Source organism: Carettochelys insculpta, chromosome 6 (assembly GCF_033958435.1).
Source record: "Carettochelys insculpta isolate YL-2023 chromosome 6, ASM3395843v1, whole genome shotgun sequence".
Taxonomy (NCBI): domain Eukaryota; kingdom Metazoa; phylum Chordata; order Testudines; family Carettochelyidae; genus Carettochelys; species Carettochelys insculpta.
The window spans coordinates 39,655,131-39,679,831 of NC_134142.1; the positions used below are offsets into that span (position 1 = coordinate 39,655,131).

General features: G+C 43.6%; 2 protein-coding genes across 20 annotated transcripts in view; one reads left to right on the forward strand and one right to left on the reverse strand.

The window, feature by feature from the left end:
* LOC142014309 (uncharacterized) overlaps positions 1–17,945 on the forward strand; it is a 215,985-nt gene extending 198,040 nt beyond the window's left edge. Inside the window, exon 6 of the mRNA XM_074996700.1 lies at positions 17,812–17,945. Coding sequence (XP_074852801.1) covers positions 17,812–17,824 — 13 coding nt within the window. The 3' untranslated portion in view covers positions 17,825–17,945. The remainder of the gene's footprint in view (positions 1–17,811) is intronic.
* NRXN3 (neurexin 3) overlaps positions 1–24,701 on the reverse strand; it is a 1,384,038-nt gene that overhangs the window by 9,609 nt on the left and 1,349,728 nt on the right. The gene's annotated exons all lie outside the window — the stretch shown is intronic.

Consider the following 24,701-nt stretch of genomic DNA (forward strand, 5'->3'; position numbering starts at 1 on the left):
CTAAAAAAAAAACAAAAGAAAAAAAACAAAACAAAAACCCACTATATTCCCCAGCAAGAAGGGAGAAAAGAACAACTGTGGTTTTTTTTAAATTTTATTTTAAAGAAAAAAATATTCCACACACTTTCAAAGATGAGCAAACCAGATGCACACATTGAAAAGGAACAGACAAAGCAGTCTAGGGACACTTTCATCATTTGGATTTTTTTTCTTTTTTTTTTTTTGCTTATAGATTTCATTCCCTCCATTTTAAAATTTTCTTTTAATTTTTGGCCAAAAAACTCCCCACCCACCAATGTGCTGCTTTTTTATTACTTTTTTTTAAAAAAAATAAACACAAGGGAAAAAAAGGACGTGCAGTCTGGATGTACGTCATAAATAGACATAGGAAAAGAAAGAAGAAATTGGCTGAGATTGACAAATGGGTTATATAATAGCTTCATTTTACTGTAGGATGTTAATAATAATGCATGCTTAAAGTAAGTTGCATTTAGGGAAAGTAGAAAAACAGAACAGCAAGCTAGGACTTGGGAGGGAGGGTAGGGGAAGTTAGCAAAGAAGACAATTTAAGGAAGAAGGTGGTATATCATTCCATGCCTGTCCAGTAAAGGCAAAGTACATTCCAAAAGGTTCTGTGCAGGTTATGGGAAGAGATTAGAAGAGCTTGAGTGTGGAGGGAGGGAGAGACATTTCAAGAGATACTAGGAAATACATTCCCCACCCATTTTAACATTACCTGTAGGGATCAAACACACAAAACTACAGTATTTACTCAAGGCCCAGTTCTCCACTCAGGCTCATGATGGGCAGCACTTGCACAACTAATCTTTTTGGGATTGTTCATGTGAGTAGATTCTAATCATCTTGAATAAGGGCTGCAGAATTCATTTCCTCAAACACTGGCTACTTAAAGTAATGATTACTGCCTTGGAGTATGAACAGGCGAACACTAATGGTGTAATGCTGATTAACCTATTATTCATAAGAGTCAGCAATTATTCACACAGTGGCAAAGGGCCTATTTCCAATAGGGGATTCGCAATCTGGCCCAATGGAACCACTCGGTGCAGTACACATTAGTCTGGTAGTAAGTGTTTGTAGGACTGGGCCTGTGATTAGCCCCACTGGAGATAGTGGACAGTTTGCAATAGTAAACAACACAATTGGTAATAAGTATTTGAGCCTTCAGGTTATAAAGTCTTATGTAGGTGAATCTCTCATTGAAGTCAATGCATAAGTACTGCAGGATTGGACCCTTTGTATATTATAAAGAAGGCTGACTAATAATAAGGATTATTAATTAGTTCTATTGGGCTTTGCTAGACCTGGAAGCTGCATACGAAATATGATATGGAGAGCTTCCAGATGAGGGTTATTGTTAAGAGGAGGGCAAGATGCTTTCAGAGAGAACAATGCTAATCTTAGTGAACATGAGATAAAAATAAATATATATAGAGAGACACTGAATCCTCCAACTTTATACTTAGATGCACTATTGAAAAAGTGTCCCAAGCTGGCAAAGATGGATAGGAGGATGAGAGCTGCATGAGAAAAGCCCAACTTCCACTGAAAGGTGAAAGGCATGAGACAATCCTGACCACCACCATGGGGCAGGAATGGCCTCTGCCTCTACTGGAAGAGTGTGCTGGAACTATATACTGCATCTCTTTAGGGGCAGCGTTAAGGGAGAGGGGGTGGGTGGGGATGTTCAACCAAGGACTGGGAAACCTGGTTAGGTGAACCTCAGGGACAATACATATAGGCACACTTGGCTACTGCAGCTGAATCCAGTGGACTGATCCATGTGGAATGATTTTTTGGGTTCATTTGTGAATGAAAAAGGACTGGTTGGAAACAACAGTGGCAGCAGTGAGGCCTCTGCAAGCCACAGAGGAGTTTATTGTTATTATTATTATTATTATACGTTCAAAACTATTGTCCCTGGGCACCATTACCTACCAGGATTCTTAGCCTCTGGTTTAAAAGGATTAATCAGTATTCAGGGAATTTCACAACGAGGCATTTAAGCTTTCAAGTTTAATCATTCCTTATTGTGATTTGCAGCTGATTCTAAGAATAGCGAAATACCTACATTCAGTACACTGGAATTCATTGTGTTGGGATTTTTCTTGGAAGCCTTTTCCCCTCCATTGCTAAGGAATTACCTTGAATTTGTCACAGAGGGTATGTCTACAATCAAAACAGTACAGTGGTGCATCTGTGCCACTGTAACACTTCAGCGCTGATACTACCTATGCCAACGCAGGGGTTCTACCATCAGCATAGGTAATCTACCTCCTGTTTCTCAAGAGGCAGTTACATGTCAACAGAGGAATAATTATCATCATCATCATACCTGGCACTGACTATATGGCCATTTTAGGTGGCATAGCTATGGGATTCAGGGATGTGGCTTTTTCACGTTAATGCTTCAGTGTTAATTCCTACTGTAGACTAGGCCTGAGGTGTCTTTTCTGAAATTGGCATCGGGCGACACTATGCTGAGGTAAGCAAACCCAAATACAGTGGGCTGTGTAGAAGGGTTTATTGCAGCTCCAAAGCACATAATAATAATTTGGATTTACAGATTCTGAACCAAACCAATGCAGGCCTGTTATATTTTACACCACATTGCTCTTCACAAACTATCCCTGAACATATCATGGACAGTCCACAAGCTACAAAATAGGCTAGTAGGAAAAACTGCACCTGCAAACTTATCACACATCACTCTGTTTACTATATCTTTATCAACTAACTGCATATTATTTACAAAGCCTCTTGTGAGTTCATGCTTTGCCCACTGTCAGCTTCTGTTTCCTTTCATTAGTCATGCCAGGCCTACACATTGTCTTGCTTTTGACACCAAATAGGCTCAAATGTGTGGAGAGCCCATTTACCAAACTTGAAGCTTGATGGGCCCTCAGTCTATACTTAGGGCCCTGAGTTAAGTGTCTCTCAATGCTTAGGGATACCTAAAGAGATGTTTAATGTCCAGATGAACAAAGCAGCACAGCACCCACAACTGTAGCAAGACTCCCCTCCCCCGCCCAACTCTTTCCCTCCCATGTAGGGAGCTCGAGTGGGAAAGAAAATCTGTACCTAAGGATCAAGGTCAGAGATGCTGAGTGCTGAGAAGTTTTGAAAACCTGCTCTGTATTCAGATGCCTAGATGGATGCTGAGCCTGAGCACATTAGACAATCTGCCTCTCAGCTATTTTGAAAAATCCAGCCCTAACTGCCTGAATATACATTAAGTACCTAAAATAGGCTCTCCAGTTTGCAAACCATGTTGAAAATATTTCCACATATATCTGTAAACTAAATATTTTGCTGCTGTCATCCCCCCCTCCTCTTTTTTTAAAAAGTGTGATGGCTACTGTCGCGCAATTGCCCCTCAGAAAGCAAAGGTGGTAAAAATGGAGAGTCACTTTCAATTTCAATTATTTAAGTGAGATTGAAGAGTTGGAACTAAAGGGCTTCAGTATCGCAAGGGACTGAAAGGTTTGGTTGGGAGAATAGAAAATTAAAGTTTATAACAGCTGTCACTTAAAAATAAAAATTAAGGAATTTTTGGCCATTGTAATCAAAATTCTTCAAAAAATATATATATTTTTACCCAATAACTGTCCTGCTTTTTGGAGCAGCTCTGGTTATATCCATTATATCTGCTATTTTCAGTTGTCTAGTTTTGTGTTTCTTTTAACTGTAATTTAAAATGTTGTACATAAGGGTAATGTTCATAGTGTGAGACCAATAGACGTGGATTGTACTAGGTATACTAAAGGCAGGTGTTGTACGAATGCCTCCAACAAAGCATGATCAACATATCTTTCTGCTTTTCAATAGTCTTTCTATGCGGTACTCCCCCTCAACTTTGTCACAAACCACAATCCTGACTTACAACAACCTATGCTATCTTAATCCTGGATCACACACAATCTCTTCTAGATCTGAAGCATTCTCAGTTATTTTAGTCCTTGACATGTACCAAACAGTCAGTTTACCTCATCCCCACCATGTGGTACCCCATGCTATTTCAATTCTTCGCTCTCCCACGCAGCCCTGCTTATGTATCTCAACACTAACCAGTACGACACCCTGTTATTCCAAACCTAGGCATCTATATAAAACAAAGCCCTGGAGATCAGGAACATCCCTGTAAAATCAGGACGACATCTGGTTGCCCTACCCCGGCCTCCAAATCACAATTTTGCTGCACTCCTGCAGTATCCTCTGAGCCCAGTCCTTGTCCTCTCCTTAGTGAACATTTCCCATCAGGGACCTTTTTCTTTCTGATTTTCATATGCACTAATAGTAGGGAAAGGATGAGTCCTGTAAATTCAATTTCCTCTTCTATTGTAACCTAATTATAATGAGAACCAAGATCTTCAGTGATAGAAGGAAAAGCACATTTCCCCACTGCACAGCCCAGGCCCCCAACTGCTTTTTCTGCATACTTACATAATTCTACTTTAGTTATCAGACAATGCTTTTTAGGCTCATTTAGAGGCATATTTCTGTACTGAGGCAGGACTGAGATGATAGTGACTAAAGCTCTTAAGCTGCTGGTTCTGTTGAACAGTCAGTTAAAAGAGACGAATGGAGAGATTCCAATGAACTGAGGGATGCACATAGCCCTGTAAGTAGGGTAGCTGTAAAAACCGGAGAAAAATACACCCTTATCTATGCATCTGCTTTCAGATTTAAGTAGCTTCTGCAGCAATTTTTCTCGAGTTAATGCTTCTGTCGCAAGAATTCACATTAAAGAAAAGCAAGAAAAATACATTAGGGGCTTTGGTGGGTGTGTAAAAGGGATGAATGGCCTTGCCCTGGGATAAACACAAAAATAACACAGAGATGGTGACTCTGCCTAAGATGGCAGGGGACCACAGCCTCAGAGCCCTGGTGCACAGGCCAGTAGAGCTGGCTCCTTCTTGTGCCCTCCAGATCCCTGCCCCCCATCCCAAAAAAAAAAAAGAAACTCTGGAGGAATCAACCAGAATTCTTCCTGCAGCTTCCAGCTGCAGTTTGGTCCCTCTGAGCTCTTCCAGTGCAAGCTGCGGCACAAACAAACCACGATCTGGACCTCTACATTGCCAGAGTCATGAAATCTCTGTGGGGTGATTACAATTAAGGGTCTCTGCCAGGAATCAAAGAAAGTGGGAAGCATTAGAGACTGCTTCCTACAAGCAGAAGGTGTCAGGAAAACTCCTCTTTCCAGTGTAGCCTTAACTTTTTCCATACAGCCAGCCCAATGCATACACAGGAGGAATTATGTTATTAATGGCTAGCAAAACACATTGGTTTTTCTTGTTCCTATGATTTCAGTATGTTGCCCAAAGCCAAAATGTTTTTCTCTGAGACAGAGAACCCTGCGTCAGTGTTTTCAGCAGAACACATGGGAACACAGGAATTGCCTACAGTAGTGGGCAATAATTTTTGATGGAGGGGCCACTCCAAGAATTTGGTAAGTGGTCAAGGGCTGCAGGGTTTGGGAGGGAGGTTGGGTGAAGAAGGGTGCTCAGAATAAGGGACTGGGGTGCAGGGGCTGGGAGGGGTTACAGGTGTGGGAAAGGATTACGACCTAGGGGAGGGATGTGGGGGCTGTGCAGGGTCTTGAAGGGCGTGGTGACCATGGGCAGGGGTACACCAGGGTCTGCAGAGAATTTGAGTTGTGACCAAGGGCAGGGAATTGGGGGCGGGGCATGGGAGAGTGGGATACCAGGTGCAGTCTCTGGCCAGGGGCACTTACCATAGGTGCCTCCTGAGCAGCAGCCTGGCAGGAACTTCAGGCTAGCTCCTGGGGCCTCGTCTATCTCCGTGCACCATGTGCCCCAATGTGGTGGATGGGAGGCTTCACATGTTACCTGCACCACAAGCATGAACCAGGAGCTGCGAGGATTAAGCTGGGTGGGGGGGGCACATGGCACAGAGATGCACATGGACCCAGCAGCCAGCCACTTTGAGTATCAGGCAGGGTGTGGCAGGCAGGGAGCCTGCTGGAGGGGCCCACTGGACTGCAGGGAGCCTGCCGGAGGGGCCCATTGGTGGCCCTGGAACTTAAGGCTAAGACCCCAGCTCTATTTAGTCCAGTCCCCTGTTGCCAGTAATTGACTCCACCATATGCTTCAGAGGAAGGTGCACAGACTAGAGCAGAAACTCAGAAATCCTTATTTCTTATCTTGGATCTGACATTGACTCTGTCTGTGGCTGCACACAAATCCCTTTGCCTCTTTGGGCTTCATTTGCCCCACAGTAAAATGGAATACCACCCGCCGCACAGGCTTGTTTGAAGGATTACACAGAGTCTGCAAAGTTGTTTGAGATGAAATACTAGAGACGTGTTAAGAGTTATTTACAAAGGGGCATTTCTTTTATTGTCAATGCCCTGGAGCTACACAGTATTTAGTAATAGTCTGGCTTCGTTTCCCCTCCCAGTAGAGATAACAGAAGAGCATTGCTCACCCAGAATCAACTGTTACTGGCAGAAGTGAGCAGGCTCTGGGGAGGGCCCTTCATGCTCTGGGTTCCTGCAGAGACACTCCTGGATCTTTGCGAGACCCTGGCCCCACCAAGTCAGAACACGCAGCTGTTGCTGAGGAACAGAGGCATAGGGTGACCAGCCATCCTGACGTCTGGTTTTTGACTGGAACAGCCAATTAAAAAGGGACCCTGATGTCTCTGGACAGTATTGCTGACCAGGCCAGTAATAGTCTAGTGAGTGGTGCAGAGGGACTAAGGTAGGCTCCCTGCCTGACCTGGCTGCACACAGATGCTGGAGGGAGGGTCATGCCCAGCTCCTATGTGCAAGGGTGGGTAGAGGGATCCATGTGCTGCTCTGCAGCTCTCATTGGCTAGGAACTGCTGAGCCTCCTGGCCCCTCTACCTAGCAGCTGGACCCACTGGCCACTTCTGGGAGCCACCTGAGGTAAGTGCGGCCTGGATGTCTACCTCCCAGAGCCTGCCCCCAAGATCTTGCTCCATCCCTGAGTCCTCTCCCACACCCAAACTTTCCTGGAGCCTGCCCCCTGCCATCCACCTCCTTGCCTAACCCGGAGCCCCCTTCCACACCCCAAATCATCCAAGATCCCCTGAACCCACTGCACTCCAAACCCCTCAGCCATGCCCCACTTCAGACCCTCTATGCACAGCCCAAACACTCCAACCACTTACCCCAGTCCTGAACCTCCTCCCACACCCTGAACTGCTCACCTACAATCCAGAACCCTCTTCTGCATGTTAACCCTCCTGCCCCAGCCCAGATCCCCTCCCCCCACATTCCAGCCTGATGTAGTTGAGTGGGTGTGGGGGAGAATGAATGATGATGGAAGAGGGGAGAAGTGGAGCCTCAGAACAGGGTAGGGGATGAGGCAAGGGTGTTTGGTTCTGTGTGATTAGAAAGTTGGGAACCCCTCATGCCAACATTACCAGGACTATCCCCATATTGTACACTTGTTTTATATAAGCAGCTATATCCTCTGCTCTGTGGAAAAAAAAACACATTTGGATTTTTCACTTGTTCTCTTTGGCACTACACAGAGGCATCAGGGATGTCTCACTCCTGTTACGGAGCATGAGTGGGCTGACCAGATTGTGTCTCTTGTTGGAGACAAAGAGGCCAGTTACAGGCTACAGAGATCTGTAGGAAAAGACACCCACATCAGACATCAGTGAAGTTGTCCCATGTATAGTACTAGCTGCTTAGTGGAGCAAGCATATACTACTTCCAATAAATGATACTTCAGACAATTTTCACATGTTCACCTCTATACCTGCAACTAGAGAATCCAAAGAGTTTATTATTGTCACAACTTTCAGAGGTGAAGTAGCTTTCCCCTCTTTGCCTGATGTACTCCTGTGTACCCAAGGGGACTCTCTGGAGGTCTAGTCAGCAATTCCAGAGCTGATCAGCCATCCAGCTGTGTTTGGACTTTAAAGTCTTCTCAACATGCATCTCTGCCCAACCTGCACTCTCTGCCAAGAAGAGATGCTGATGTGTTTGTTGACAGCCAAATCTTTCATGTGCAGTCAAGCGAATTTAAAGGCTTTTAGATGGCGCTCAAGTTAAGTGAAGTTATTTAACCCTTGAGCTCTGAGCTGAATGTAGGCACCCAGAAAAGATTTGTTCTGAATTACCAGCTGTTAGCAGCACACAACCCCAAGGCAACCTGGCCAGAGCACACTCAGGCTCCATCCCCAGTACTCAGGTGGCTGGATAGTGCGGTCCCCACTGCTCTTGCCAGCCCTCAGATCCAGCAGCTAGGGCTAGGCAGTGCTGTCCCGGCTGCTTTGGGAATCCGGCAGTTGGGCAGTGTGGTCCTGCCACTTGAGGGATCCAGACAACCCCTCTAATGCTTTGGAGTAGTGTCCCCCCAAAAATGGGGGAAGTTCAATCCCCTGTAGTCCTCCCCGCCCAGTGCAAAGCCCCAAACCTGCTCTTAGGCCCCTGCAGTGGAGGGGGAAGGGTCACAATATGACAGTACCTGTAAGAGATTTAATCTACTTTCACCCGTCCCCACATTTGCCAGTCCAGTTGGAAGTATCTCAGGGAAAGAACTTCCACAATTTCTTTGGAAGACACCATTCCAACACGTAAGAGGCTTCACTGCTGAGAAGTTTCTGTCATATTTAAGCTTAGCTTTCTTTGGTTAATTTAACTCCAGTACCCCAAGTTCTTGTTGCCTTGCATAAAATTCTAAATAATTCCTCCTCTCTAATATTCAGACCCTTCTACTTCCTAACATTCTGGAAACAAAACAGTGTTGGGCAGAGCCAGCAGTTCCAACCCCCAACCAGGGAGTGTTTTAGCTTTAAAATGGGCGGGGCAAGGGGTAGGGCAGGCAGAAACACTTGAATAAACTATGAACATCTCAATCCAGATCCTACCAGTTAAAACTCTGGAAGGAATCCAAAGCTCAGAGCACATGACTTTACTTGCTTCTGTTGAAGCTTTCTACATGCTCATCTAACTTCAGCAAAGCACACTGGCAACAATATCACTGGAAGGAACAACTTCACCAATGCAGATCTCAAAAGTGTTAGCATCAAGATGGGAAATATTGGGGAGATCTGTTCTGCAAACTACAGAAAAACAACAGGCAAATAAGTTAAGTGAATGGGGGTTAGCGGGGCTGTGCCCAGGTGAGGAACAGTTCTATTTGCAAAGTGCAGCATAAGTCCCTGGGAAAGGATTCCAAGTTGAGCATTTCAATAACAGAAAGTATCGAATCTCATAATCCATTGGAAAGAGTGAGTGCCAGCCCTGGGCAGACGGCGGATAGCACACGGTGTACAAGTTGGAAAGACGCTTCACCCTGTGGGCTCTTATCAAAGTGGCCATTTTGGGTTTCAGCACCTTCAACTCTTGCCTCTTTTCTGTGATACATCAAGGACACTAGAGTGGCCATGACAAGATGACCTGGATTTGCAGGCTCAGCCTCACGCACACCAAGATACAGAATGGTAGAGAGAGTACAGCTGCTGCTCTTAGGTATTAAAAATGCCATTGGAAGGCTCGTACGCTATTTGGGATGGTGACTAGGGGGGCGGGCAGGGATGGAGGGCTGCCATTCCAGGACTCATGGGCTGAGGAATTTTAGATGAGGGGATCCTTCAGTTCCAAAAGGGGAGCCAAGCCATCCTGTCTAGGCAGTGAGAGAGATGAAGACTTAAGAGACGGGAAGGTGACCTAGCTCCAACATCAGTAATGTTTTCTTCCCTTTCTCTTTCTCTAGCTCTAGAGCCTGATTTTGTTCTTCCTTGTCATTTTCCAGCATGTAGAAATCAGGTGCTAACTGGGTAGGTGTTAGAATCACTAGCTGGAGCAGCTTCATTTCAACCATCCCTCCCTCCCCCGAGAGCAAATCCTTTAAGTTTTTTTTTCCCCTCGCTGCTTCCCTACATAGAGTACTTTAAAAAATTAAAAAGCAATTAAACGCAAGCCTCAAAAAGCCATGACTTGCTTGTATAAACTATTCCGAGGCAATCAGATTTTAAGCCCCTGGGAGCAGGGACTGTTCTGCATTTGTACAGCACCTAGCACTACGGGGTCCTGATTTATGACAAGGGCCCTAGGCACTTGGGTAACACAAATAGCAAATACAGTAGTCCCTTGAGTTATGCGGGCACTGCATTCCCACGCACCCTCACGTAACTCGACTTTTGCATAAGTCAGGGGCAGCCTTTTTTCCTGGTAGAACGCATGTTCTGCAGCTGGGGAAGCAGCAGGAGCTCCTTTTGAAAGGTAAGTCCTGGGTTTGGGGAGTGGGGGGCAGTAGGGAAGGGTTAAGACAGGTGGTGGGTTGGGGCAGTGGGAGGGAGGCAGTGGGGTTAAGACTGGGGTGGGTTAGGGATGCATGGGTGTCAGGGGAGGTGGAGGTTGAGCCAAAGCCACACACGGGGGGTTTGAACTGGGGTGGGGGTGACAGAAGGAGGGGTTGAACCGGGTGGGGAGGTTGAGCCCGAGCCACGCGTTGGCGGGGGGAGAGGGTTGAACCAGGACAGGGGGTTGGCCAGAGCTGTGTGCAGCGGGTGGCGAGCCAGAGCATGCTTGGGTGGTGGGCTGGGCCTTGTGGGTTTTGACCCGGAGCTGCACCCAGCTGTGGGGGTTGAGCTGGAGCTGCACCCAGGGGATTTAACCAGGCTGGGGGGATTTGAAATGGGGCTGCGTGAGGCCAGAGGGGTTGAGCCAGGGCTGGGCGGAGTGGGATTCTGAGTTGCACTTAACTTACATTACTGCAAGTTAAGTGCAACTCGAAATCACGCATATTGAGGGTTTATTGTAATACTATTTTGTTGGGCATTTTCAAATTCCTGACTCTATTAAGATAAAGGTGATTAATATGTGGGCTAGCTTCTGATTTGACTTGCCAAGATATGCAGCTGATGTAAATGTGACATGCATCAGGTTCCTGCTTTTACCTTCACAAGTATCTCACCCAAAATGTAGGCTTCTGAGTTTCTAGCACTATCATCTTCCCAAAATCAGCTGCACTGATGCTCAAGTTGCATACTATGTATGTACCTAAAACCCATGAAATTGTGAGCACCGGGCAGGTAATCTTCCAACTAAACACCCATTTGCAAGTCCAATAATGTAATCTTCTATGTAATTATGAAATTTCAGGAGCACAAAGACTCTTATTTTCGGTTAAAACAAAAAGCAGTCAAGTAGCACTTTAAAGACTAGCAAAATAGTTTATTAGGTGAGCTTTCGTGGGACAGACCCACTTCTTCAGACCATAGCCAGACCAGAACAGACTCAATATTTAAGACACAGAGAACCAAAAACAGTAAGCAAGGAGGACAAATCAGAAAAAGACAATCAAGGTGAGCAAATCAGAGAGTGGAGGGGTGGGGGGGAAAGTCCTCCCTTGTAAATGTCAGTGTTGTGGTGAGTTTGTTCTATGGAACAACGTTTTCAGGTGTCAAAAAAGAAAAAAACGAGGAAACAAAAATTTAGTCTGCATATTGGGGAAAAATCCTGACGGTGAGAACCGTTCATCTGTGGAATTATCTCCCCAGATGGGTAGCAAAAGCCCAATCATTTGAGATACTGCGGATGCACCTATTCTGCAATTAAAAACATCCAGCTAGTCCCATTCAAGGGGAGGGACACAGTTGTTGGGCTACACCCCTAGCCCAAGTTTCTACAGTGCACTCAACAGCCCCTTAACCCAAGCCCCATGAGCCTGAGTCAGCCACCATGGGCCAGCCATGGATGTTTAATTGCCGTGTATATGTAACCTGGGATCTAGGATGAACAAGAATATAGAGTATAGAATCATTTTTCAGTAATCCCTGAGACAAGGAATTTGAACTAGAAATTAGATGGTACCTAATAGGCCTTTTTTACTGTAATTTCTATGACATTATGGGTGTGTCTACACTAGAAACTAATTTGAAGTTAACTTCGAAGTTAAGCACTACATTGAAGTAGCCATCAGAGAGTCTACACACATTTTTCCCTTACTTCAAAGTTAACTTCGAAGTCCTTACTCCATTTCCAGGAATGGAGTAGTGCCCTACTTCAAGGTTTAACTTCAAAGTAGGATGTATGTAGACGCTCTACTTCGAAGTTGCTTACTTCAAAGTTGTACTTCGAAGTAAGCAACTTCAAAGTTATTTTTGTAGTGTAGACACGGCCATTACGAAAAGCAGTAATGTAGAATTGGAGACAAAGCCTTCACTCTTGCAGAGGCCAAAATGGGTTGAAATGTTTTTCACAAGTTGATGTACCCTTATTCCGATAATCCCGGTGCAATACTGTGAACACACCCGCATCAGTCAAACGATGATAGACACTTATGCATGTTTGTACAGTGCTTGGCTATCTGCAGATGAAAAATGCTACATGGATGCAAGTTGTTATTGCTACTAATTAGGATGTGAGCTGCGAACCAGCATGCAGACAGCTGACGGAATCTACCTGGAGTGCAGGGACAGAGTGAAAGGGTCTAAATAAAACTCCTTAACAACAACAACAAACCAACCAATCCATAAACAAATACAACCACAACTCTTCTTCTCAGAGCTGCAAATGGGGGGTTGAGATATACTTAATTTAAGCCTCAGCAAATCTGGTCTTTGGTGTGAGCTATTACAAGGTGTCAGCTCACACAGATTCAGGGAATCTGAGCTATTCTTTCCCTTTGATTGCACTAATGTTTTGTTGCACCCGGGGTCCCCTGAGACCTCGAGTGAAGGCGCTTGGAAACTGAATGGCAATGATAATCAATCTGCGCTTTGAAGTCAATTTTCCTGCTAGGCAGCTCTTGTAACAGCAGCAAAAACACAATAGAGCTGGCTAATGTAGGAACAAGCCAGCTCTGAAATGCTGCAGGGGAGCCCTTCACGTAGGAGCTTTCAGCATGTGAGTTAATGCTATATATCACTTGGAAGAGAAGAAGGGACGTTTACTGTGATCCAGGATGCAAGACATTTTGGGGATGGTTACCTGGCAGAGATTTTATTTCTGTGGCAAATTATACACTGGCTAGCAAATGCTGCAATGGAAATTAAGAGCCTGGTTCTCCACCTGTACACAGGAGGGATTAGGCTGACCTCACACATGGGCAAAGGGCTGCTGTAGCTAGGATTACATCCTCTTTTTCAAGAAAGCGAGTGTCTAGTATAAACTACGTTGTGGAGCCAATGCATTAAGCTGTTTATCGGGGTAGACTTACAGCAAGGAAGGAACAGACAAGGGTAATTGCTTTGTTTGCACAACAGATTGGATTATAAAAGGGACAGATGCAGCTGCAAAAGATATTCCTTCCTAATATTGATAATGCCAGAACGTATTTCAGAAACACTGGTAAGGATTGTGGTGAAGTGCTTAGCGTAGGAGTGCGGGTGGCAAAGAGGAGGCTTGGAGTCAGAATTCCTGGGTTCCATTTCCAGTTTTGTGAGGAAGTGATTTTTAATGATAAAAATCCCAGAGTAGGAAACTGGGTTCTGAGTTTTCCTCGTTGTGCTCCTCAGTGACTTGCTAGTGACTTTTGGCTCCACTTTTCCTCTTCTTTCCTACCAGCAGTAGAAAAGATGATTCCCAATGTCACAAATCCTGAATAATTTTGGATTGATAAATTGGTAACTTCCAACATGAAATGATACTTTTCAAGGATAGTACTTAAGGTTCATAGAACCAATTCAGTGTTAAACTGCTGCTGAATTTCTGCCGGACCTTAACTGTAGCAAGTATGCATACACTTGAACCTGATTCTGCCCTGTAGCTGCTTACCATATAACCTGCAATCTTAACATTTAAGATTGATGGTCATTATTAGATCACTAAAAGAAGAATTTTAGATAGCTAATAGCCATTATAGCTGAGCTTCACGTGTGATAATAGAAAGGAGCATAACAATCATCACTACTAGCAAAATGAAAGTTAACTGCAGAGCAAGTCTAATAGAATGGAATGTTAATTAACCTGATCAAAATATCATTTCAGAGCTGCTTCTGTTAAGAAAGCAAGATATTACATGGGAGTATTTTAATAGGAAAGTCGATTACTTTCTCATAGACTCTCATTTTCTTTATCTGTATTAGCCATAGAAAGGCAACTTTCTTCTACACTGACATGTTCATTTATTGCTGTTCATAGTCTTATTTCAACCTAGAAATGAAATTGGAAATGTTATGTTAAAAGAACAAACAATTTATCCATGTAATTTTGCTGCAGGCACAACCTACAGTTTTAAACTCTGTGGATGAATTAAAAAGACTTTCACATTCTAACCCCAGTGGCCTGATTTGTAATCGCACATTATGACATGTGATGCATTCTTAGGGAAGTGATTTCTTGATTACATGAAAGGATGATCCCATCAATTAATGAAGAAAGGCTCATTGCAACATGAAACAGGAACTGAGTAAAGCCTGTCCTCTGCAAAGGTACATTGGACCTCAGTAGGCACAATGACCTATAGGTGCCGGAGATGGGTACGACGATCTAGCTTTTATTCCCAGTTCCTAAGTATGCATGCAACTCTTAAATAGTAGTTTAAGTGTCTAATGCAATCTGGCTGTTCTTCACAACCTTCCAGGGCATTCAGTTAGCTGTCAAAATGGAACAGTGCCAGAAGCCAAATTATCAGCTGCTTAATTCCTACTAAATGTTAACAGGCATGTGCAAAAATCACACTCCTCTAGGGCTTTTAAAGATTTTGGGGACTTCTAGATTGTATTAATGCCCTGTGCTTTTAGAGGCTTATGTAGTGTTGGTTTATTGGCTTATGTATTTATCTCTAATGAGGGAACCCAAAAAAGACTGTCTACACTAGACATAGCAGTCAGCTGCTGATACACAAATTTAGCTATGCCAATTGACTTATCAGTGATTGACTGCTATGGCTGTCTACATGGAAGAAGGTTGATGGGCGTGTTCCTCCCATTGACCTTCCTCAATCCTTGCTGCTTGAGAGGAGTTCTGGGGTCAGCTTGGACCCTGGAAAGCCCCATTTCATGCATGCGCTAAACAAAACCATGAAAGATCGACCCTGAGAGGGTCGATCTTCTGCAGTAGTGTGGCTGTAGGCTAAGAGTCTGGCTGTCACGTGAATGTAGCCATACAGAATCCCCTTGCTCTACTCCATCTTGCCCCTCTTAGGTGCCTCCGAGCACAAAGCACAAAGAAACAGCACAGTCTTAGAATGTTTGAAAGCACAGATGCGCTTATCACAATCCCAGACTTTTGATGCTTCAAAACACAGATGTGCTGTGTCAGCATGACCCTGGACTGAAGAATACAGACAAGGGGGCTGACAGGCTAGCTGTTGACCACAGGGCCTCAAATTGCCCTTGGCTGGTACTGATAATTGACACGCCCACACTTCATCCCAGAAGAGGAATCTCCTGCCCATGCAAAAAGAATGTCCTGTTTTAATGATTTAATGATCTCTATCTTACAAGTGTAAATTAAATTGCAACTGCCTTGTAAGAACTGGTGTCACAAAGACGAACCAGCACAATTGGTACCTTTAGATAAGGAAGAATGTGTGTGACCCAAGGGGTATAAAGAAGGGTCCAGCAGACCACTCTAACTGAGCTCCAATTTCCTGTACCTGCCGGTCGGGTAAGGTTATTGCCTCCCAAGGACCCAGGGAATGCCCTCATCATACAGTTCTTCCCCAGGGATTCAGTGAACGACGTTGGCTACACCAGGAGTAGAAGGATGCAGGGGTGAGAATTATACCTGCAAGGTGCTTTTGTGCACATTTAATAATAAGAAGTCTTTTGGCTGAGGCGTCTGGTCCTCAAATGGGTAACTTTTCACTTGTAATCTAATTGGCATCTCATTTGTATCATCCTACTAGTAGTTAAGAAGATAGAGCAATAACCTTGTAACCATTGAGATGCTTGCTTCTGCCTTTAATAAATAGCAACCATTTAAGCTTTCAGCCTGACTCCTTCCAGTTACTGTAACTCGGCCAAACACAAACAAAGAACCTCAGCCGTTTGGCTATATCAGCCTGGTTAGTGGTAAGATGCAATAAAAGCTGAGCGCTGAGTCGTGCTGCCTCCATGGAGCAGACTCTTGGGGCACCCGTCAGCCTCCCTGGCTGCCCGCTGCGAATGGACAGTCTGTCCTAGCAGTTAAAGACTCGGGTGGAATAAGCTTTCTGCACCAACATTTGGGGCACCCGTCAGCCACACTGGCTGCCTGCTGCGAAGGGACTGCCTGTCCTAGCAGTTAAAGACTCGGGTGGATCTTTGGGGCATCGGTCAGCCATTCTGGCTGCCCGCTGCTAAGGGACTGCCGGTCCTAGCAGTTAAAGACTCAGATGTAATTAGGCTCACAGACCACTCATTACCCAGCCATTGGCTAACAGTGAACTGATACTGCCTGCTCTGAATCTTAGATTATAATGTCTCTTTACCAGGGTACTTGGCTATGGCAACTTGAGATAAGAACTCATGGAGAATTATCCAAATACCAAGTTAGCCACGTACATTTCTTCTCTGAAAATTAGCTGTAAAATAGTGTCACGAAGCTCCAATTGCATCTCTGGGGCTGCAGAATAAATATGATCAGTTTCAAACTCAAAAGACGTTATCCTTAACTGCCAGCTCTGAGAGTTCAAATTGGAAACTGATAGTCAAGCTGAGGGAAGGGAGGAGTCTCTGGAATAACAACTAAGAAAAAAGATTCTATAGGCCAGTGGTTCTTAACCTGGGGTTCACGCACCCCTAGGGATACGTGATGCCCTGTCAGGGGGTGTGAGACGTGCCAGTTTTTTTAAGAATGTAAATCATCGAAAATATAAATTAAGCACAGGCATGTAAGTACAGCTACTTTGTTTCATCAAACCTAGGTATTTATTAACAGCAGCTTTGTTTGAATTCAGTTAGCTGCCAACTGTTAGCGTGTCAGTTACAGTTTACTTCCACAGCAAAACTCTGCAACATCTCTGTGTAGTACTTGCATATTTCTGTATACCTTCTGTATAATTATATGTGGTGAGTAATAAATAACAAAATTATTTTACATATATTTAATATGTATTTAAAAGTGTACAGCCCCCCCATCTCCATTTTTGATAAGGGGTACAAGAACATATTTGATTTTTGATAAAGGATGCAAGAACATATTTTGAGACCCAAAGGGGTGCAGGCTGCAGTAAAGGTTAAGAACCACTGCTATAGGCCAAACTGTACCTCAGTGACACCTGTGAAACCCCATTGTCTTCATTAAATTTCACACTGATCATCAACTAACCTCGTAACTGGAACCTAATAAATGACTACGGATGAGGTCTGAGGCAGAACAGAACATAGCTCTTTTTCCCCAGAACGGTGTGGGTTCTGCAGGGCTAACAGGAACAAAGTAGTTAATGGTAAAAATCACCATCTCCTGTTCTGAACATACACACACATGCACACACGAGTCAGAAACTGTAAAGGCATAGCTTGTTGGGGCTTACGCTGTCAATCTTGGATCTGGTACTATTCAATATCTTCTATTAATAACTTAGATAACAGAAAGGAAAGGGGGTTTATGGAATTTGCAGCTGAAACCATGCTGGGAGGGGTTGCAAGCATTTGTGAGTGCAGGATTAGAATTCAAAATGACTTTGACAAGTTGAAGAACTGGCCTGAGATCAACAAGATGAAATTCAAAAATGAAAGACATATGCAAAGTACTTCACTTTGCAAAGAAAAAACAAATGCACACTCAAAAATGGACTAGGAGGTCACACAGCTGAAAGGATCCAGGAATTATGCTGGATCACAAATTGAACATGAGTCACTAATGTGATGCAGTTCCAAAAAAAAAAAGGCTAATATTTTGTATTGTTTTAACAGCTATGTAAAATGAAAGACCTGGAAAAGAATTTCTGTGTTCTATTCATTCATCAGTGATGAGAACTCAGCTTGACTACTGGACCCATTTCTGGGCACCATTCTTTGGGAAAGATGTGGACATACTGGAGAGAGCCCAGAGACGAGCAACAAAAAATGATAAAAGGGCTAAAAAACATCCTCTATGAGAAAATGTTAAAAAATATGAGCAGAGTCAGCCTTGAAAAAAAAGAATGTAACAATCTTCTGTTATATTAAGGATTGTGAAAAAGACACTGATCAACTGTTCTCCATGTGCAGTGAAAGCAGGACAACAAACAATGGGCTTAATCTGTTGCAAGACAGAATTAGGTTAGATATTAGGGGAAACTGACTTTAGAAGCTTAGTAAAACTGTGGAACAGGCTTCCAAGGGATACTGTGGAATCCCCATTATTACAGCTTTATAAGAACAGGTGGGAAAAACAGAGGTCAAGAATGGTCTACGTTTACGTGATCCTGCCACAGTGCTAGGGCTGGACTTGATGACTTTTCAAGATCCTTTCCAGCCCAACATTTCAAGAATTCTATGATTCTAAAAAGGGACCATATCTCCATAGTCCTTTTGCATTATTTATAACTTTCATATGTAGCTGTGGACAAGATTGTTTCCTGATGCTTTAAGTGAACAAATTTATATCTTTATAAATAAAAATAACATTCTATTTACAAACCTTCTCGCCTCCCCTTTACTTCTCCACCACTTCCTTTTCCCTCCGCTGTAATTTGTCCTCCAAGGTAATGGAGCAGGTAATTAAAGAAATCATCTGCAAGCACTTGGAAGGTAATAAGGTGATAGGGAACAGCCAGCATGGATTTGTAAAGAACAAATCACGTCAAACCAATCTGATAGCTTTCTTTGATAGAATAACAAACCTTGTGGATAGGGGAGAAGTGGTAGATGTGGTTAACCTAGACTTTAGTGAAGCTTTTGATACGGTCTCGCATGATATTCTTATAAAAAAAACTAGGAAAATACAATTCAGATGAAGCTACTATAAGGTGGGTGCATAACTGGCTGGATAACCATACTCAGGGAGTAGTTCTTAATGGTTCTCAATCCTGATGGAAAAGTATAACAAGTGGCGTTCCACAGGGGTCTGTGTTAGGACCGGCTCTGTTCAATATCTTGATCAATGATTTAGATATTGGCATTGAAAGTACGCTTATTAAGTTTGCAGATGATACCAAGCTGGGAGGTGTTGCAACTGCTTTAGGGTCATAATTCAAAATGATCTGGATAAATTGGAGAAATGGTCTGAGGTAAACAGGATGAAGTTTAATAAGGACAAATGCAAAGTGCTCCACTTGGGAAGGAACAATCAGTTTCACACATACAGAATGGGGAGAGACTGTCTAGGAATGACTACAGCAGAAAGGGATCTAGGGGTTATAGTGGACCACAAGCTAAATATGAGTCAACAGTGTGATGCTGTTGCAAAAAAAGCAAACATGATTCTAGGATGCATTAACAGGTGTGTTGTGAACAAGACACGAGAAGTCATTCTGCCGCTCTACTCTGCGCTGGTTAGGCCTCAGCTGGAGTATTGTGTCCAGTTCTGGGTACCACAGTTCAAGAAAGATGTGGAGAAATTAGAGAGGGTCCAGAAAAGAGCGACAAGAATGATTAAAGGTCTAGAGAATGTGACCTATGAAGAAAGGCTGAAAGAACTGAGCTTGTTTCATTTGGAAAACAGAAGATTGAGGGGAGACATGATAGCGGTTTTCAGGTATCTAAAAGGGTGTCATAAGGAGGAGGGAGAAAACTTGTTCTTTTTGGCCTCTGAGGATAGAACAAGAGGCAATGGACTTAAACTTCAGCAAGGGAGGTTTAGGTTGGACATTAGGAAAAAGTTCCTAACCGTCAGGGTCATCAAACAGTGGAATAAATTGCCAAGGGAGGCTGTGGAATCTCTATTGCTGGAGATATTTAAGAACAGGTTAGATAGTTGTCTATCAGGGATGGTTTAGACAGTACTTGGTCCTGCCATTGGGGCAGGGGGCTGGACTTGAAGGCCTCTCAAGGTCCCTTCCAGTCCTAGTGTTCTATGATTCTATGATTCTACCTCTATCACCTTGAGATTCACTATGGTCTCTATCTTCTCCGTATCATCATACTTTACCTACCCACCCTGAAGACCTGTATCACAGCTAACATCCTTCAATTTGAGATACAGTAGAAAAGATTCTTCTTCAGAGATTATCTGTGCCATTTCCAAAATGTCAAAAGCTGATTTGTCTCAACACATAAGACAAAGACAGAGACCCCTTCACCTTCAGAACATTCATATCCTAACAGTCTGGAGGAGATGACCAAACAGGGCCAAGAGGAGATGATGTCCCAGCTAAGAGTGATGAAAATGAGAATCTTGCGGAATAATTTCACAGTAAAGATGAGCCTAGGACACAAGTTTTCCCAAACTCAGGGATATTCAGAACTGGGACTGTGTTCTTAATAGCAAGGAAATGTTATCCAGTGATAGGACCAAGGAATTGTATTACTAACTTTTCAAGTGCAAAGGTCCAAATGCAAATTCCACTGAACTCAGTGGAAGGACACCCTGAAATATTAGGCCAATAGGATATGTCAACAATGCAATGAAATGCTGTTTGTTGCCTTTGTCAACAGATTAAGGTTTGTGGGGCTCAGGCAAAGGGAATATTGAATTGCAATGCAGATGTTTGGGCTCAGTCTGGAATCCAAACTTAGGGACCAGCTCCTTGAGGCTGAATGTCTGCTCCACTATTACATAGACTCCTAGTTCATGCTCTGTGAACTGAGGTCAGCTGACATGAACCAGCCAGGGGTTTAAATTTAATGGCAGCGTAGATGTACCCTTCGAACGTCACCTCAGACTGATCACTCTCTCTTATTCAGTGGTACTTCCCCACTTGTAAAATGGGGCATAATAACCTCCTTCACTAACAATTTCAGATGCTTCATTCACTAGGCACTTTCAGGGCTTCAGATGAAAGAGTCCAGAAAAATAGTATGAGGCTTTATATAGTAATAAGGTTCCTGGTCAGATATGGCCAGAGAGGATCAAAGTGATATCAGCATGTGTCTATCAAAGTGGCTGTGGAAATGGCAATCCTTCCACACTAGTCTACTGTAAAGACAGCAAAGCTATTGTTCGATATAGCCCTTAAACAGGAACAAGCCTCAGTGGTGTGCTTTCCAGTCATGAGTGTGCAAGGGACAGACACACCAGCCAGGCTCCAAGGAGAGGCAGAGGGATGGAAACTGCTTGAATTTGAAAAGCCTTCAAGCGTGTCTTATCCATTCAGAGCATGTGGAGTGGAGCAGGGCACTGTAATGAAATACAGTAAGTAATGAGAACGATATGCACCTTAATCAAAACAAGCTGTTGGAGTCAACAGCTAAAGGAACCTGAGCAATGAGATGGTGCACACAGAAATCCATCAGCTGTCTTTTGCAACTGAAAACCTCAGGTAAAGCTAATTCCCAGTAGTGTTTGGTTGGTTGTTTTTTTTAAGTTCATTATAGCCAACTTACAACCTGAAGTCTTTATTCTGTAAGTGCCTTGGTACTCTCAGCTCTCAAAGATCCCAGTGGGAATTCTGTACACTCAGCACCTTCCAGCATCAAGCATCAGCTTAGACAGCTGTAAGTGAATCTGTAGTTATTAATTATGCACATACACATGTATATAGTGGGGTTTTTTTGACAGGCCAATAAAACATTACATTCCTATCCAATTCCAAAATGCTATGGTGATCCAAGTGCAGCCCCATCTGCCTCTTTACTTTATAAACTGTACCCCACTCTTAACAAATCCCAATGCAAATCAGCTTCAGCTACATAAAATGTAATGAATAGCCATGCTGGTGGATATTTGTAAGCAGCTGGGAAGTTGTGAAAGGAGCCAGGCTGTTTATATTTAAAACCTACTATCTAGTGCTAGTCTCTCAAGAATTCACTCTGTGTGAGATGCTTTCATGCCATGCAATGAATTTCAAATTCTCTGCACAGGATCTGACATTCATGTTTGGCAAGCTACCTGCCACATCTGAGAATATGTCTACAATGGAACAAAAGACCTGTGGCACAGCTGCAGCTCACCTGGGTTAGCTGATTGGGACTCCAAGGTTAAAAAGTTCTGTGTAGATCTGCAGACAAGGGCTGCAGTCCAGCATCTGTGACCCTCCCATCATGGAGCCACAGGGCTCATGCTCCAGGAAGAGGAAGAGTGGCCAGGACCCCAGAGCCACTGGAAGTCCTGTGGGAAATTCCATTCCCTGAAGGCCCAGAGGAGCAGGTCCAAAGCGAGATGTGCACACAAGGGGAACTGGAACATAGCCCAGGGATAGCTGACCCTGACCCACCTAAGGAGATGCAAGTGACCTGAGTCAGAGTGTAGTAGTCAGGATCCCCACTGACCCAGTAGCAGCCAGGTTAGGGCCCTCAGCTGGGACGTGGAGTGGATGGGCCTTCTGCCTGCTCCCTCCCCTCTGCCAACCTAATCCCTGTGGGCAGTTTCCCCTGTCTTTGGTGAGAGTAGAGCTAAGATTCCTAAGTTTTAGTGCTGCCTCTGAAATCCACATAGTTTAGGACGCCTCACATACCCACTCTGTGCCTCAGCTTACTCACATACAAAATAGGGATAAGATTTACTTCCTACTCAGGGTACTGTAATGTTTTGCTCTTTAATGATTGTATGACTCTTTGAGACCACTGAATGAAAGGTGCAAATACTTGTTCAAATTATTATAATTGGTGGAGCTGCCACGAGAAAAGTCTGTTGCCATTCACTCTCCCAGCTGAAATTCCTATGAAAAACACTTATAAAGTGGCAGATTGCCATCATAAACCACCTCTCAACAAAATATGGGAAGAAAACTTGGTTTTGTGGGAATTTCTCAATGGCAAAAATGTCCAACTTAAGCCTTACACACTGGGGACTGAAAAAGATTGCTTTTTAAAAACACACCATTTGATTACAATTTGGTACTATTTGTCACTTCTGGGGCTCAGCTGATGAGTTTCACTGGCAACTAAAATCAGGGAGGATTCATACACAAGGTGGAACAACACAACTCAAGACATGCAGGTATTTTGAAAGCTTTCCTCTTAATTGCTGTGTGCATAGCTCAACCCTCTACTGCCTGGTAACTCCAGCCACAGGATGCAAGGAGCTCTTCAAGGTTCTTACCTAGATGAATTGGCAACTTACTCCCCTCAGAACAGAGATCAATAGAGAAACTTGTAACTGATGCCAAGCTGTTGGGTAATAGCTGCAATGTGTGGCTTTGCAAAATGCAGCTAGGTCTGACCATTGAAAGGAATATTTCTTCAGCCATTTGGTGTAAGTCCACAAGAATCTTCCACACAGCCATTGGGAAGGGTGGGAGGGGAAGAGATTTGGTGACAGGAGGAAAAAAAATTACCAAAATGATGATCAAAAGAGGTTTCAGAAACAGATTAATGTCTTCTGCCTATTGCCACTACCCCATGTTTGCCACACAAAATACTGGGTGAATTTATACTCTTCAGTAGAGAACTGTTTGAATAACTTGGTGGGCTAAGCAAACCACGGAACAAAAGGCCCCACCAGGCGTCCCTAGCCTTCCTATGCCAGTGGAGGAGTTATTACTAACACAGCCATGTAGAAGCACCAGTGGCTGCTTTCATCTTCAGACAATCCTGTTCTTACGATAGATGTGCTCCAGGCACAACATTTGCAGAGTTGTTTTACCAGCTGTTTCTAAAAATATCAGACTTTTTTCCCTCTTCAAAATATTTTTCCCCCAAGGAAAAAGTGATAGATATGGAAAACAGCATCTGCTGAAAAGATCACATAGCTTAGGGGATGGACTTTTAGTTTTAGAATGCTGTTAAAAATAATGTAAAGCTAGGAATGAAACAGCAGCACGTGCTGGTGCATTCTAACCCCCCTCCTTTGACAAAGCTAATCAAAGGTTTTATATAGCTAATACAATCACTGTAGCATCAGAGACAGATGTCTCTTGTAAGAAAAAGGCCATTAGCTAATTCCCAGATGGGTTTAATGATTCAGACATACTGTCAAGGGAGCAAGGAAAGTCAAAGAGTGAGAAGAAGAATAGAAAGAAGGATACAATTAAAAATCAGATTATCAGTTGAATTCTGAGGTGTGACTGCATCAGACGATCATGACAAAAAATGGGTAGAGTGTTTATGACTACAAAACCCAATATTTATATGTAGAGACTGGATACTAGGCCACATGCCTGTACTCCTTGGTGCAAGAGGAGTAAGGGATGCTCTGAAATAGTGCATTATTTTGATATCTGGTGCTGTTTAGACAGCGCCAAATGCTGAAATAGCCTATTTCAAGATAAATGTAAAATAAGATAGGCAAATTGCCTTTCTTATTTTGAGTTTAAGGTGCCATATAGACATAGCCATAGATGGTTTGCTAGGTGTGTAATCTGTAAACTAATGACCACTTGCACTGGGGTTTTGTTGACAAAACTTGCAGAGCATCTATATGCAAAACGTGCTTGGTCAACAGCGTGTTGACAAAACTTGACACTTCTGCTGACAGTGTTCTGCCTCTGCAATTAGGAATAACGCCTTTGTCGACAGTTTGTCAAAAAAAAAGCCATGTAGATGTTCTGGGAGGCCCTCTGTCAACAGACAGGGCTTCCAGGTCACTGGGATGCCCTGTTTGCTGAGCTTTCAGTTGGCTGTTGTCCTATTGCGAGTGCAGCAGGTCAGTCTGGCCACTCTCTGTTGACAGAGCGGATTGCTCTTTTGAGCCGCTTTTGTGTGTGGGCGTGATCTGTCGATAAACGTTTTGCTGGAAGATTTATTCCAATAGTAACTTCTGTAGACATATCACTATAGTGTAG